Source organism: Callithrix jacchus, chromosome 13 (assembly GCF_049354715.1).
Source record: "Callithrix jacchus isolate 240 chromosome 13, calJac240_pri, whole genome shotgun sequence".
NCBI classification, from domain to species: domain Eukaryota; kingdom Metazoa; phylum Chordata; class Mammalia; order Primates; family Cebidae; genus Callithrix; species Callithrix jacchus.
The window spans coordinates 52,141,544-52,158,276 of NC_133514.1; the positions used below are offsets into that span (position 1 = coordinate 52,141,544).

Here is a 16,733-nt window from a genome sequence, read left to right on the forward strand (position 1 = left end):
ACTGTTGCATCTACCCAGGACAGGTAAAGAAGCTATTTAGAGAGATACTTAGGACTTATAATCTGCCAAGATAGACTTGTGAGCTTTTGTTCACAAACAGCACAGCCTGATATTACAAAAGAGTCCTGTTGTAACTTTCAGTCAGGAAAGCGAGCCAGCAAAATCCTTCTAGACAGAAAGAAGCATGACCACTGTGTTAGCACAAGGCAGAAATAATAAAATGAGTAATTTGATTAAAAATTATTATTTGAATGAATCTGACAATGTTTCAGAAAGCCAGAGAGCTTTAGCCACTCACCAGTTAAGCCTTGTACAAAGAGACAGACCACTTATAAAAGTGCTGCTGTGTCAAGAAAGATGTCATTTAGAAGGAGTTAGGTTATTTAACATTCCCAGAAAATTAGGGAATTACAGTTTGGTCTTAAGAGTAAATAACATCAAGGGGGCTGGGCATGGGGCTCACACCTGTACTCCCAGCACTTTAGGAGACTGAGGCTAGCAGATCATTTGAGGCCAGCCTCAAGAGTTCAAGACCAGCCTGGCCAACATGGCAAGACCCTAATTTTACTGAAAATACAAAAATAGCTGGGTGCGGTGGTATCTACCTGTAGTCCCAGCTACTCAGGAGACTGACTGAGGCACAAGAATAGCTTGAATCCAAGAGACAGAGGTTGCAGTGAGCTAATTTCATGCCATTGCACTCCAGCCTAGGCTACAAAGAAAGACTCTGTCAGAAAAAGGAAAGAAGGAAGGAAAAGAGGGAGGAAGGGAGGGAGGGAAAAAGGAAAAGAAAAGGAAAGAGAGAGAAAGAACAAAAAGGAAGGAAGGAAGGAAGGAAGGAAGGAGGAAGGAAGGAAATAAAGAAAGAAAGAAAGAAAGAAAGAAAGAAAGAAAGAAAGAAAGAAAGAAAGAAAGAAGTAAATAATGTCAAAATCCTTCTTTACACTAATTTAATTAAAAGGTAGACCAAAATTACATGGTCTCTCCAGGTCTCAGTTTATGATATCTGTGTCATCATGACTTGGGATTCATACTTCATCCTTATTCCAGCTTTGGGTTTTTTAAGAATTCATCCACTATAATAATTTCGCAGCCTCTCATTCCAACTTGAAAGTTACAAGATATGCTTTAAATGATAATATTTTAAAAATGTTATGTTCTTGGCTGTATTTCCTATTTTGCAGATTTAAGGAACAAATGGCACCTGGTGATTGACCGCCTCACTGTGCTCTTCTTAAAATTCCTGGAGTATTTTCACAAGCTGCAGGTGTTCATGTGGTGGATTTTGGAGTTGCACATCATCAAAATCGTTTCCTCATACATTATCTGGGTTTCCGTGAAAGAGGCAAGTGAACATTTGTCCTATCATCAGGCCGAATAGACCACAGTAGGTCATCATTTTCTTTTTCCAGCTGTCCATGATTTTTTTAATGTAATGCCCATTACATTAGGCTATAAACACTCCAAGATAAAGTACATACACTTACTGAAATCCAAGGGTCAGCAGCACTGAGAAAAAGGAGAGAGACTCGTGGCTGAGTTTCTCATTGGCCTGGTTGTATCACAAAGGCTACTTATTTTCATCTAGTCATTAGAGAAGTGTGTGAGAGCAGGCTGCCCTTCTGCCCCTGCTTATGGGAATCCATCTCCCTACATTATCTGAGGAAAACAGCATTCCAGTTTACATCCCCAAGTAGAAAAAATAAAATCTTTGGTAGAGTTCACCTTGTTTACGATTGGATTTCTTGAGATACAACACAAAGTCTTCAGCCACGCACCTGTATTGTACTTCTGCTTCCTGGATTGTAAAGAAGAGAGTCATCACTCAGTCAACAGATCATTTAAAGTTCATTGTGGAGAAATTAGATTTCTTTCCATTTATTCAACAAATAGTGTTTGCATCCTTATATATGCCTGGACTATTTTGGAGTTGGTTACAATTCAAGGAGACTTTGCCCTCTAAAAATTAATCAAGGAACTACGGCCTATAATCTTTAAAAAGTTATATATATAACAGTAAAATATCACAACTATAACACCCCAAACCTAAAATGTTTCACAAATAGGTAGCTAAGAGATGAACCTTAATTTGAGCTCTGTAGTCTAAACTAGAACTTCTCTCCCAGTTCATACAAACCATCTGAAATGGGCTGGGGATCATTGCCAAGTGGGAATGAAAACAGAAGGCACTGTCTCTGTGAGATTTGTGGGGGACATGGCAGCAGCTCCATTGTTAAGTCACTGGCTGTATACATTAATTGGAGCCAAAATCTAGCCTAGTATTTATAGTCATTGAGAGCAAATATTTAAACATTTTAATGGTAGAGGTGAATTGAACAGTTCAAATTTGAGGATTCGAATATTAAAGAGAAATGGAAAAGAACAAGAAAAGGCATCTGACAAAAAATGCAGAAAGACCATTTCTGAACAGATCCAATCTGTGGTTCAGATGACTTGTGATTCATGAGGAGCTGCGCTGCTGTGTGGCCAGGCCCCAGGGAGGAGGGAGCTGAAGTTCTAACAGAAAGTGTGGCCTCTTCCTGAAGAATCACTTGACCTCACAGAGCTGTCCAGCAGCCTTGGAATTAGAAAGTAGCTGTGTATTTCAAAAGGAGAAGAGAATGTTCAATTTTTATTTGTAAAATGATACCTACATAGGCTTTTCAGTTCTCCTCTGATTTGACTTCTCAAGGATGCTGGGGACTGGGGAACCTTTCCTTGTCATTGAAGCTCTCCTTCCTCTTGTTTTGGACACCAGCTCGCCTTCCTGGCCCCTCCCCACAGCTTCTTCAGGTCCTTCCTGCCTCATTCCTGGGCTCCTCCTGCCCTTCCCACCAGCTTCCTCAGCGTGTTCCTCAGGCTCTGTCTGTTTCTGTTCAGGACTCTCAGGACTCTGGTTCAGTTGCCCTCCATCAGCTGTGGGTCCTAAAATCTGTGTCCACTCAGTGCTGTGAACTCCAGGCCCCTATGTCCATGTGACAGCTGGGGCTCACCCACTTCTTCAGTGGCCCCAAAGCACTTTCAAGTGTCCTACTCACTGCCTCTACCTCCAATCCCCCTTTAGATTACTCTTACAGATTCCAAGTTTTTCTCAGTCTTTTCTCTTTCCAATACGTATTCTACAATGCAGCCAGAATAGTCTTCCCACAGGGTAAATATGATCATGAGAACCCTCTCTCATCTTCACGGTAACATGGTATAATACCCCCATGATGCAGCCCAGATCACTTCCCCTTTGCCATCCCTGGACACTCTAGGACGCCAGGTGGGTTTTAAAGTCCTCTGACAGGTTTCAGATCACACTTCTCTCATAATTAATCACTTGCTTCTGCAGAAATGGTCAGTCCGTGCTCTCTCATGTCTGGAAGGCCTTGGACCTGCTATTTCTCCTGCCTGTCTCACTCTGTTTTATTCTTCTGGTCTCAGACCCCTAACACTGTCACCAAGTGCCTGTGTGCCTCCCTCTGTCCCTCTTACATGCTCCTGTGGGCAGGGAATCCTCAGGGGATGTGTCACCTTGAACCTAGTTAAGACCTAATGAAGGTTACTATCTTTATATCCTTTTCCCCATCACTCAGAAAACTGAAAGTTCTGAGTCAATTGATTGTGCTGTCTTTATACTAAAGGCTTTAGATACATGATAACAGACATAATAGAGTTAATTTAATAGGGTTTGCTTTTTAATATCCACATTGACATTACACTTGCTAATGACTATGGAGGAAGAGTCAATTCGCTAATCTGTTTTGTTAAAAGGTAACATTGATTATGTTTATGAGTGAATCATGGTTTCCAGAGCCTTTCCATGTACAGTATTTCTTTCATCTTCAACTAATTCTATAAGGCATCTCCTCATACCCTAATATATCCCACGGAAGTCTTCTCCTCAGCACTTAATTCTCAAGAGTTTCCTTGCCTTGGACAGTGGCAAATAAATAGTTGAGCAGAAGAATAACAGGTAACCAGGTAACAAATAGCAGAATTAAATACTGTCATGCATCTCCACATTTTCTTCTTTTATGGTTTTATAAGCCAAGTAGGTAACTATGTCTCTTAGCACCCACAGGCTTAGCCCACAATGCTTGGTACATGTTCAGTTGTATCAAATTAGAGCATGCTGTTATTTCTACCTGATAATATTAAACATCTCTAGGATATTACAACAATATTCAAAATAAATGATCATTTTCTATGCCTGAATAAGATGGTTGTCCTTCTATACTGTCCAATGAACTATTGAGAATTGCTAGAAATGTGGGAACATCTGGCCTGATCAGTGAACTAACATGTAGCCCAAAGTCAACAGGTTCAAGCTGAGCTCATTGCCCTTGCTGCTCCAACCAGCTTCCCTGTCAGCACTGCTGTCTCAATAATGGCACTGTCATCCACTCAGGCTCCCAAGTGGAAACCTGAGAGTCACTCCTTGAACTTTCTCCCCTATCCACCGGCCAACCAAGCCAATCGGTCATCAAGGCCAGGTAATTTTGCCTCCCATCTTGAATCCTCACCTCCTCCCCATCTCCCTTGGGCTATTGCAGCAGCACATGAGTGGGTTTCCCACCGGTGTCCAATTTCCACAATGCGCCCTTCATTCTTCAGTTACATTTATCTCAATGAGAGACATATCTTACCTCCGAATTCCCAGTGTAATGCCCTTCCACCGCTCTCAGTTTTCTGAAGAATGGGCTCCTGTGCCATAGCATGGTACAAAAAGGATCTATCAAAACTCGGCTGTAGCTGCATCTCTAGCCTCACCTACTGCTGCACTTTATACTTTGAACTCTGAACTTTGCAGCTGTTTGTGGTCACCTGTCCCCATCATGCTAGCTCATGCTTTCCTGCCTTTGCTCATGCCTCCTTTACCTGGACTGCACCTCTCATTGTTGGCCTGGCTCAGTTCAGGTACTGTCTCTTCTTGAAAATGTTTCTTGACTTCCACATTCAACCAAGTACCCTTCTAGGTACTCTCACAGGAGCCTAACCACTTCGATAGTTTAGCCAGTGCAACATGGTATTGACGTCACCTGATTATATGTCTGTCTGCCATACAAGACATAATGTCCTTGAGGGGTGAGACCATAGCTCCCCTATTTTAGTACCCCAGCACCTAGGGCAATTTCTTGCACATGCTAGGAATCCAGTTCGCTTTTGCTGAACTGAGTAAATCAAGTCATCTTGTGTTGTGGATGGCCTGTTTGTTATGCCATGTTACGTATTTTTGTCCCCATTTCTGGTTTTATGTTTTCAGGTGTCTCTGTTCAACTATGTATTTTTGATTTCTTGGGCTTTTGCTCTGCCATATGCCAAGCTGCGCCGTCTGGCTTCTAGTGTCTGCACAGTCTGGACGTGTGTGATCATCGTCTGCAAAATGTTGTACCAGCTCCAAACCATTAAGCCTGAGAACTTCTCTGTTAACTGTTCCTTGGTGAGCCTCGGTGATGGGGTAATATTCCTGACTGCCCTTTAGTGAAGCGAGGGAGGTACTTGGGGAACCTCCATCCCCAAGTACGTTTGGCCTGGCCTGGCTTGTAAGTCACCTCTCCCTAGCTGGACATGCTCTGGCCCTGTGTTAAGCCTCCTCTCATACTGAGGGCTCCCCCGAAATGGACCTCCCTCCCATCCCACCATTTTCCCTTTGCTCAAAGCTGAAGAAGAAATAACCCAAGCTCTCCTAATCTGTGGAGCTGCTTTTTTTACTCCATTTTCTCTCTTTTCAGCCAAATGAAAATCAAACGAACATCCCCCTTAATGAGTTGAACAAGTCTCTGCTCTACAGTGCTCCCATTGATCCTACAGAGTGGGTTGGCCTGCGGAAGTCTTTGCCTCTGCTAGTCTACCTGAGGGTAACGGCTTTGTCGTGCTTAGTTTGGACCTCCACATCACTGTATAACAGTTCAGAATCCTTTTCCCTGAGATGCTTGACATCCACTTGATAGTAACCTCATCTTCTCATGTGGGATTTGGCATCACCTTTGCAACAAATTCTAGGTGTTACAATCAGCGTTGTGGCATGTTAAAGAGAAAATGACCAAACGGTCTGAGACTGCTTGAATAAAATATGATAAATACATTCATTGGAACATTTTACAATCATTTTAAGACCATTCCAAGATTAAAGTCGATAGGTATATAAGAATGGAAGCATGTCTAAAATATGTTAAGTTTTTTAAAGAGCAAATTTCAAAGCACTGTGTATAGTGTGATCTCTTCTAGACACAAAGAAAAATATTGAATAAAATATACCAAATGCTCATAGTGATTATTTCTGAGAATTGTATTAGCCTTACAAGACATTTGTGCTGTGTAAATTCTGTTTCTCTCTAGTTTTTAATAAAGAGCATATATTACATCTAGAAATAATAAAGTATAGATTTATCAAAGGAAATTTGAGTGCAAACAGTCATACAAACATAATGCAAACCACATGCCTCAGATTTTTCATATCTTCTTTTCATGGATGATCTGAGCAGTCCTAATCATGTTACACTGACATGCACTTAATAATACAGCCTCTGCACTTAGCACCTAGAATTTTAAGATGTATTAAGTGTCCCATTTTCTCTTTTTACCTTCTAGTTTTTTCCTCATGTGGTAGATATCTTTTGTGCCAGTACTTGCCATAAATAGCTGTTATGAGAATAAAGACATTGGTATTTTAAAAGGGTGATAGAATTGTGTCTAGAAGCTATGGTTCCATAAATCTTAGCTATTTTCATTATCTCAAATAACAGTTACATCATCACTACTATTACTTTACTGTCAGCATGCTTCTCAATCTATTGCTCTCTGTAGCCAGATTTCAGGAGTATTCAAAAACTTCCCCCCAAGCAGCTTCCCACTCATCCAGCTCAGTGTGTTTCCCAGGGTGTCTCTGTACTGTTTTGCACTTCTGGTTGCAAACAATGCTGAACTACCCTCCTTGGATCACTGGAAATTGCTTCCTTGTTATGAGCTGTATAGTTTTGAGAAACAGGACTGAGCAGCAGCATCTTAGGTCTAGAGATTCTAGATCCTATTATTTTGGAAGTTGGCCTGATTTCTTAATGGAGATAATGCCACAATAAATTAGATAGAGAAAATAAATATTGAGCTCAGAACTGTTTAACAGAGGTGAGCTTTTATCAAACATTGTCCTTTTAGGTGTCAAGAATATGAGGATTACTTGAAATTACCAAATCAAAAGCATCTGACTGACGCAGTTGTGTTTTCTTGCTTTGTAGAATAACCTCCTGATGCTGGCTATCCTGGCCTTTGAAGTCACCATTTACCGCCATCAGGAATACTATCGAGGTCGAAATAACCTGACAGCCCCTGTGTCTAAAACTATCTTTCATGACATTACAAGACTACATCTAGATGATGGACTTGTTAATTGTGCCAAATATTTCATCAATTACTTCTTCTACAAGTTCGGTCTGGAGGTGAGTTTCCTTGCTGACATGTTTTGTTTCTCTTTTCCGTGAAAATTCAAAGAACTTCTTCCAGCCAACTGACCCCTGGAGCTTTGTGATACATCTCCAGGCATGATGGCTATCTCCTTGAGAACAACAGAAAGTGTTTGTACTGATGGTTAACTGGCTTGACTGAAGGTTTTCCAAGATTGTGTGCCAAACACCCTCTCTACAGCAGTGCCTTGGCCTCTCTGGATACAGAGCCATCTAAATGCATGGCCATCAGTTTCCATGTTAACAGGTTTCTGTTCAAGAATAAAGTATTAATCTCCTGGCCGGGCGCAGTGGCTCACACCTGTAATCTCAGCGCCTTGGGAGGCTGAAGCAGGTGGATCTTCTGAGGTCAGGAATTTGAGACCAGCCTGGGCAACATGGTGAAAAACCATCTCTACTAAAAATACAAAAATTGGCCATGTGTAATGGTGTGTGCCTGTAAACTCAGCTACTCGGGAGGCTGAGGCAGGAAAATTGCTTGAACCTGAGAGGCAGAGGTTGCAGTGAGCCAAGATCACACCACTGCAATCCAGCCTGGGCAACAGAGCGAGATTCCATCTCTAAACAAACAAATAAATATTCATCTTCTTTCTTTTTGTGAATTCTGAAAGCATAAGCTGCAGCCAAAATTAACTGTTTTAAGCTAAAATGGTTGTGATAGTGCCTGTGCCTTCATAGAATGAAGTAGCAATGGTTATGTTTCATGAAGAGATAAAAATTGTTGTTCTCTTTATTGTCTGAAGTGGTGATTATAACAGCTACTTAGTCAGATTTTCCCTTGGGAGTAATCTGTACGGGATTTCTGTCTTCATGCTAAGATACTCAAAAGAGCAAGTGCTGGTGAACCTGTGCAGACAGTCTGGCCCTGAGGGATGTGGGTCTCTGCCACCTACACAGACCTAACACCTATCACCAGTCCCCTTTCCCATAAGCCTGATTTTTTTTTTTTTTTTTTTTTGCCTCTCTTTGTCTTTACACAGACCTGTTTCCTACTGTCAGTTAATGTGATTGGCCAGCGAATGGATTTCTATGCCATGATCCATGCCTGCTGGCTGATCGCTGTCTTATATAGACGCCGAAGGAAAGCCATTGCGGAGATCTGGCCCAAGTACTGCTGCTTCCTGGCATGCATCATCACCTTCCAGTACTTCATCTGCATCGGCATCCCACCTGCTCCTTGCCGAGGTGAGCCTGCCCTTCCCTGGATCCATCTACTTTTAGAAGAAGCCATTACAGAGTGGACAGCTGGGAGAAGAGTGATGAAGAAGAGTATTGATTGTGCTGTTCACCACTTCCTTTTCTGCAGATTACCCTTGGAGATTCAAGGGTGCCAGCTTCAACGACAACATTATAAAGTGGCTATACTTCCCAGATTTCATTGTGCGGCCCAACCCTGTGTTTCTCGTCTGTAAGTGTTTCTACTGCAGGACCACGGAGGGCTGGTATCCAGGTTTACCGCTAACTGTTCCTCACATGCTATGCGTTAGTGCCTTTGCATCTTCCACCAGGCTTCATAATCGTGTAAAGGCTTGTCTTACACATTAATATCACAAGTCATTAATGGCTTCTACTCGCCCTATTACATTTGCAAAATTTACCCTGAACATGAGACAGTGGGTGCTGGAAGATGCTTCCCCAATTTCAGTTGCTCTAGAATTGGGCTGCAGCCCCAAGGTCTTCACAGGGCAGCTGGTGATCCAAAGGTCAGAGCAGCTCCCCAAAGACCAGAGTACTGGATGTTGAAGAAAATGCAGATGACTGCCTGCCTAAACAAGTTTGGGTTTAAGAAGCAAGGAAGTAGCTTGTGTGTAGGATGCTAGGCGGGCTTGGCCTGAGGTCTCTGTGGGCAGTTGCCTGGAGGACAGCTCTCAGGCTGCTCTGTGCTCTCACACACTTCCCCATCTACACCTACTCACACCACATCTGCAGTGTGGCTTATGCTCTGGGGAGAGTCTTCAGTTAGAAATGCAAAGGGGGATGGAAAAGATAAAGAAAAATGAACGTCTGCATCTGCCACATCCATGGCACTCTATGCCCTCAAAGGTGGAGAAGGTATGACTTGGCCCCAACATTGGACTCCAGGATGAATTTTACTATGAACTTTGGGAACACAACTCACTTAGGATCTGGGGGGTGGCTGTTGCTGTGTGATGACTGTGTGTTGCATTATGTAAATCAGAAGAGGACAAGGCTGCTTAATGATCTCACCTCTGTCTTGCCAGATGACTTCATGCTGCTTCTGTGTGCCTCCCTACAACGGCAGATTTTTGAGGATGAGAACAAGGCTGCAGTGCGGATCATGGCAGGTGACAATGTTGAGATCTGCATGAACCTCGATGCAGCCTCCTTCAGCCAGCACAACCCTGTGCCAGATTTTATTCACTGCAGGTAACTAGAGCTTCACATTTGCTAAGAGCCACTTTCATGTGTAGGTTTCCGTTACATTGCTCTTCTATACTTTCTCTGCTATACTTGGAAAATAGATCCGCTGAATTGTACACACTGAAGCTAATAAATGCTGGACAGGATTGGTCAGTAGCCTGGAAGCTGAGTCTCTGAATTGTAGTACTGCACCTGCTTTTGTCAGTGTAAACCACCTCTTTATGGCCTCAGTTCTCCTCCTCTTCTTTAGATAAAAACTGACTTGTGCCATTTTCACCAGCTCTTTAGTGGAGGGCCCTTTTTCTCATCCCTTATCCCTCCTCCGCATTGCCATAACTCATCCTCATCTTCCCTTCTCCTCCTCACCCCCCATCTTTCTTCCTTTTCTTTCATCCCTCATCCTCATCCTCATCCCCATCCCTCCTCATCTTCTATCTCTCCTACTAATCCTTCATTTTTCTTCTTCATCCCCATAGCTCATCCTTATCCCAACTCCTCCTCCCCACCCTCCAGACTTCTTCCTCATCTTCATCACTTATTCTCATCCTCCATCTCTTGTTCTTATCCCCATCCTTCCTCATCATCCTCCATTTGTTTTTCTCATCCTCCATTCATCCTACTCATCCTTATTCCCTCATCTCCATTCTTACTCCTCATCACGCACCTTTCCATTCTTCATCCCTCATACTCATCCCCGTAGCACATCCTCATCCCCCTTCCCTCCCTTCATCCCCATCTTTCCTCTGTAAGTGTTCCTCATTCTCTACTCCTCCTCCTCCTCCTCCATCCCACATTCTTATCCACATAGCTCATCCATATTCTCCATCCTTCATCCTTATCCCCATCCCTCATCCTTATCCCCATTTGTCCTCCTCCTCCTCCACCCTTCCTCCTAATCTTTCATCCTTCATCCACATCTCCATAGATCATTCTTCCACATCCCCATTAATCATCCCCCATTTCTCCTACTTATCTCCATCCTTCCTCCATATCCTTCATTTCTCCTTCTCATCCTGTATTCCTCTTCGTCTCCATTCCTCATTCTCATCATTCATTCCTCAACCTCATCCCCATAGCTTATCCTTATCTCCCATCCCTCCTCATCATCCCCCTTGCCTCTGCCTCACCTCATCCCTCCTTCTCATCTTCCACTCCTCCTACTCATCCTCCATTCCTCAAGCTCATTTCCTTAGCTCATTCTTGTCCATCCCATTCCTCATCCTTATCCCTATCACTCCTCCTTCTTTTTCCTTCATTCTCTTCCTCCATTCATCCTCATTCCTCATGCCTCATTCTCATCCCCATAGCTAATCCTCCATCCCCACTTCTCATTCTTCATCCCTCATCCTCATAGCTTATTCTCATCCCCTTTTCCTCTTCCTCATCCCCATCTTTTCTTGTCATCTTCCACTCCTCCTACTTATCCTTCATCCCTCATCCTTATCCCCATAGCTCATCCTCATTCTCCATTCATCCTCCTCATCCTTCATCCCTCATTCTCAATCCCCATCTCTCATCCTTATGCCCATTCCTCCTTCTCTTCCATTTCTCATTCTCATCCTCTGTCCCTCCTCCTCATCATCCATCTCTTCTCCTTATCCTCATCCTTCCTCCTCATGCTCCATTCCTCATTCTCATCCTTCATCTCTCCTCCTCATTCTCCATCCCTCATCCTTATCCCCTATCTCTCCTCCTCATCCTTCACCCCTTATCCTTATCCCCCATCCCTCTTCCTCATCCTCCATTTGTCTTCCTCATCTTCCCTCTCTGCTCCTCATTCCTTGTTCTTATCCTCACTTTCTGTATTCACTGGGCACTGAGGAGAGATGGCTCCCTAGGTTCCACCCTGTGCAGTTTTCCATCCTCCACCACTTCACCCACCCTCATGACAGCTGATCTGGGCTGTGTATCCGTCACAGTGTCTGTGTTTAAATCATGCCACACTTCTCCCTGTGCACTCACTCTTTCTGCATTCACTGAGTTTCCAAGTTGAGATTTTGTCACCCAAGGCCCACTTCATGGAGGGCAGGCCCACTCTGCCTCTGCAGTCAGGTCTTCTGTCTTTAAATGCCTCTAAGACTCCACTCAACTGGCCACTGTAGTCAATTGTCTGAGGGAGCTGCTGTGACTTTTTATACCCTCTTATTAGCTATATGTTGTGGGACTAATTTCATACACGTACACCATCCAAGTGGAGACAGGTCACTGATAGTACCCTAGCCGGCCAACCCCACACCTGGAGTTGCTCTCCAGCTTCTGGTCTTCTAGAGATTCCTGTTTACATGGTGTGTATCATCTTCTGCCTGGTGTTGGTAAGCTGTAGCCTTAGGGTAAAGGTCACTCCTAACTTGCTTTTGCACTTGTCCCCATCCCTGCTTGTACAGTTCTCAGCCCACAATGCATATACCAGTACAGATAGCTGTCAGTCACCTGGTGCTCCCTTTGCATCAGGCTCTGTTCCAGGCTTTGCACACATGCAGCCATCTTACCCCGACCCTAGGAGGTCATGCTATGATCCCCATTGTGGATATGAGGAAACTGCGACAACCAGATGAGACGTAGGCAACAGTAGAACTGGGATTGGAACTCAAGCAGTCCAGCTCCCAAATCTGAATGTTTAAGCTCTTGAGTGCCTCTTGGTACCACAAGAGGCTCAGTATGGACGAGTAAATCAGGAAGTGAGTTTGCTTCAAAACCATATGCTGTATAGACTTGACCATTCGATTTGTGAATTAAGTACCAGACTAGGCACTGATCTAAGGTAGGACTTCCATTTTTTACTTTTTCTCTATGATGCTAAGAAGACAGTGAGTCTAACCAAATATTTTTAGTATTGCAAAGAGAACATAAGTATTTCAAATGTATGCATGAAAAACCTAAATCATAACTCAAATGAAAAGCTTTTGTGTGCCATTGATTTTTAAAGCTGATTTTTTTTTTAGTTATTTCAAATTTTTGTTCTGTTTCTCAATGAGGACTGCCAGCAAAGTGACCCCCTCAGGAGGTGGCCTGTCAAATGCCACAGCAGTGAGTAGGAAGCCAGTGCACACGCTGCCGGTCGGAAGCACAACTGTGCTCGCCTCTTCCTCCCCCACAGGGGTCAGCTCCACAGCAGCCTGGGATCTCTGGAAAGTGGCCAGAGGCGTGATAGTTAGGTGGCCCCTTAGCCACAGTACCTGTCATCAGGTCTCAGTCTCTCTACTCAGAGATCCTTAAGGCTCCTTGTTGAAGCATGTTTCCTGGGGTTTTTCTCCAACTTATCCTCACAAACTTAGTTTGATGAATTCTGGACTCAAAGTGGATTCAATGTGAAGGCCAGGACTGGTAAAGCAGGAATTGACTGCTGCAGGCAAGGAAGGAAATGTAAGGAAAGAATAACCTGCACTCAGAGGCACACACGGGCCAGCACACATACTCGAAATGCCAGCAACCCAGTTCCACTGAATTCAAATCACGCTCACTTCAGAAAGCCCCTAGGCTCATCCAGGTTACTACCTTTCTTTGTGATGATCCAGGGATACAGACAGATACTGACATTTCACTCCACTGTCCATTAGGAAGGAAGTCAAGGAAGAGTTTTACATATTTTAGGCAAAAAAATCATAAAAATATTTCAGTGTTTTCCTTTAAAAAGAGTAAAGGTTAAAAGTTCACTTTCCTTGGCGGGTGTGGTGGCTCACGCCTATAATCCCAGCACTTTGGGAGGCCGAGGCGGGTGGATCACGAGGTCAAGAGATCGACACCATCCTGGTCAACAAGGTGAAACCCCGTCTCTACTAAAAATACAAAAATTAGCTGGGCATGGTGGTGCGTGCCTGTAGTCCCAGCTACTCGGGAGGCTGAGGCAGGAGAATTGCTTGAACCCAGAAGGTGGAGGTTGCGGTGAGCCGAGATCCTGCCATTGCACTCCAGTCTGGGTAACAAGAGTGAAACTCCATCTCAAAAAAAAAAAAAAGTTCACTTTCTTGAAAAATGTACCAGGGCACAGCTCAAACTGATCCCCTAACAACGGTGGACAGCTCAAGTGTAGTGCATATTTTATTAAGCAATTAATAAACATCCTACAAAACAAGAATCATTAATAACATCCTTATTAACATCCTACAAAACAAGAATTCATTAATCAAAAAAAATCCAGAATTTGTTCTCCTACGCTTCTTCCCAAACATGGCAAGAGAAACCACCAAAACAAAACCCCCAAAACCAGAAAGTTCTAATCAAGAAATGCAGTTGGGACTTAGCCTGCAGGTGTGACTCCTGTCAGATGACATTGACCAGTAAGCTAGAGCTGTTGCTTGTTGCAATGCTGACACCTGAGCGCTGGCCTCACCTTCCATCAGGAAAGCAGCAGGAATGGGTGGCCCCCAAAAGCAAATCCTGACTCAACCAGAGAACCTCCAAAACCAGAGTACTGAAAAGAACAAGAAAGCCCCACTATGGCTGCGGATAGTTTGTCAGAATCGCCTCTCATCTGTAGAGAAAGATTTCTACCTCTAATAAAAGTTTTGTGTTCAATATAAATTTGTTTAACTTCTAGTTTATCAAAGGAATTAGTTCATCCATTCTTAGCTTTTCTTTCACTAAACAGAAGGCATCTGTATCTTAGAATTTCTTTTGCCGTGCTATGTTCCATGCCTCTCACAGAAAAATAAAGGAGAATTTTGAATACTCAAGTGGTAGGCAGAAAATGTTGTTTGTGAGAAATTTGGCTTGAATAAGGTGTTGAGAAGCATGCACACAGTTTCCACAGCTCATCTATTGGTCCATTACTAACTATTTGAGGGTTTCCTAGATACCAGGATTAAATTAAAGCTTGTAGTCTGATTTGCAAGTCATAGTAGAGACCGTGAATTTCTTCCCCTGTTAAAGGAGACTTTCCTGATTTTGCTTCTGTTCGTTTTGTTGTTGTCCTTCTGTTGCTGGCTTTGTTTTCCAGATCTTACTTAGACATGTCCAAAGTGATCGTCTTCAGCTACCTCTTCTGGTTCGTGCTCACCATCATCTTCATCACTGGCACCACCAGGATTAGCATCTTTTGCATGGGGTACCTGGTGGCCTGTTTCTACTTCCTGCTCTTTGGGGGCGATTTGCTGTTGAAACCCATCAAGAGCATCCTGCGCTATTGGGACTGGCTGATTGCGTACAACGTTTTTGTGATTACGATGAAAAATATCCTGTCAGTAAGTGGTTCCCATTGTATAACACATTTGTGATTTCCATGTAAGAGTAAACAATCCACTCGTGGTTATCAAAAGCCCAGGGCTTCTCATGTTGCTCTCTTAAAAGCCCCAAATAAGATGCTGCAAATTCAGAATTCAAAACCCATTTATTTCTCTCTGTCTTGCCACGTTACACAGAATCCTTTTTGCTCATTTTCACCGTTTCAAGGGCACATGACTAAAGGATATGTATTCATAGGAATAATTCTAAAATGTCTTTTACTAATTAAAATTCTGTCTCTTCTGAGGAATAATTTGTCATCGCTGTTGCTGTGAGTTATGAAGTGGCCCTGTTAAGAGCTGAATTGGAGCCATTGAATCTTTTCAAAAGCTGTTTCATGTTGGCAAAAAGCAACCTTCTTATCCAGAGAGAACCGTAGAAATGTGAGATATAATGAGCATGGTTCTCTACGACACTGGTTGGGGTAGGAATGAGGCAGAATGGGCTATTGCAGGCAAGAATGCTTTATGCACTCATAAGATGTGGGTAGATAGAAGAGAAAATGCAGCCTTCTGGTTCCCTCTGAGTATAGACGTCCAGATTAGGACACAGCTAGAGCAATATAAGGTTAATGGAACTCCCACCAGGCCCCAGCAAGGTTTGGCTGCTCTGCTCTTTAGTAGCTATGTTTCAGAGCAAACTCTTCCCCTCACATGACAGGTAACTCACACTGCCCATTGGTAATTCCAGAGTCACATCAACCTGTCAGGACACAAGGACACCATTTCAGTGGTTTAGAGCTGCAGGAAATTAAGCAACAACCTCTCCTGAGCTGAAGGAGTTGATAGCGCTCTGGCTGGTGCCCACTTAAAGTTTATCCCTGTGCCTGCACCTCCCAGGCTGTAACTGCTTTTGCACTGAGAGAGCAGTGAGGAAATCTCCTTCCTAGCTACTTAGGGATGAGCTCCCCAGGCAACTCAACTGTGATAGCTCCTTGATTTTTGGCAGGGGGGTGTGTATCTCTGTGTCTAGAGGTCTTGGAAAGCCAAGTTTATGTAGCCATGAATAGGCATTTGGATAATATATTTTGTCTGAAGTCCATTGAAAGTCCATTTTCCAGGTGACAGTGAAGGTGACTTTTACTGGGCGCTTTTACCCCTCTGACATCAAGTTACATTTGGAGAAGCATTGAGAGTTGTTGAAGAGAGCATGAGAAAGGACAACAGAACGCTGGTTCATTCTAAAGCCAGTCTGATGGTGAGGGATCTGTTGCCAGAGGCTGATTTCACAGCCATGCTTGGAAAATGTATGGATTCAAAGTTCATTCATTCATTCGTTCTGTAAACCTGTACTGTAGACCTGTTTTTTGCTAAGCGCTATTTGATATATCAAAGAACTAGAGCTAAACATCTCTGAGGTTTTGCCCTCAAGGAATTCACATTCTAAAAAGGAAGGTAGACCTACTTATAAATAATTATGATGCAGTATGTTAATGATAATTATCACAACATTTTTGAGAAACAAAGCAAAAAAACGGATGCCTAATATCTTGCTTAGAGAAGCTGGGAAGAGGCTTCCTGGGGACAATGCCATTTGAATGCATCAGAGACTCCTAAATAGATTGAAGGGTCTTCAGGGAGACAAAGGGGGAAGGCATTTTTAGCCTGGAAAATGGAACAAAAGCAGGATATGACAGTGTAGGACTGGAGTATTCCTAGGGTTGGGGAATCCATACTGAGTAACCAC

The 16,733-nt window shown here is 43.3% G+C and overlaps 1 protein-coding gene across 6 annotated transcripts in view; it reads left to right on the top strand.

Moving 5' to 3' along the window:
- The window catches only part of PIEZO2 (piezo type mechanosensitive ion channel component 2), a 493,339-nt gene that overhangs the window by 398,981 nt on the left and 77,625 nt on the right, over positions 1 to 16,733 (top strand). For all 6 annotated transcript variants that reach the window (XM_003734614.7, XM_054243960.2, XM_054243956.2 and 3 more), the window contains 8 exons: positions 1,185 to 1,345; positions 5,249 to 5,425; positions 5,718 to 5,843; positions 7,221 to 7,421; positions 8,426 to 8,630; positions 8,752 to 8,853; positions 9,668 to 9,833; positions 14,764 to 15,007. In XM_003734614.7, coding sequence (XP_003734662.3) covers positions 1,185 to 1,345; positions 5,249 to 5,425; positions 5,718 to 5,843; positions 7,221 to 7,421; positions 8,426 to 8,630; positions 8,752 to 8,853; positions 9,668 to 9,833; positions 14,764 to 15,007 — 1,382 coding nt within the window. The remainder of the gene's footprint in view (positions 1 to 1,184; positions 1,346 to 5,248; positions 5,426 to 5,717; positions 5,844 to 7,220; positions 7,422 to 8,425; positions 8,631 to 8,751; positions 8,854 to 9,667; positions 9,834 to 14,763; positions 15,008 to 16,733) is intronic.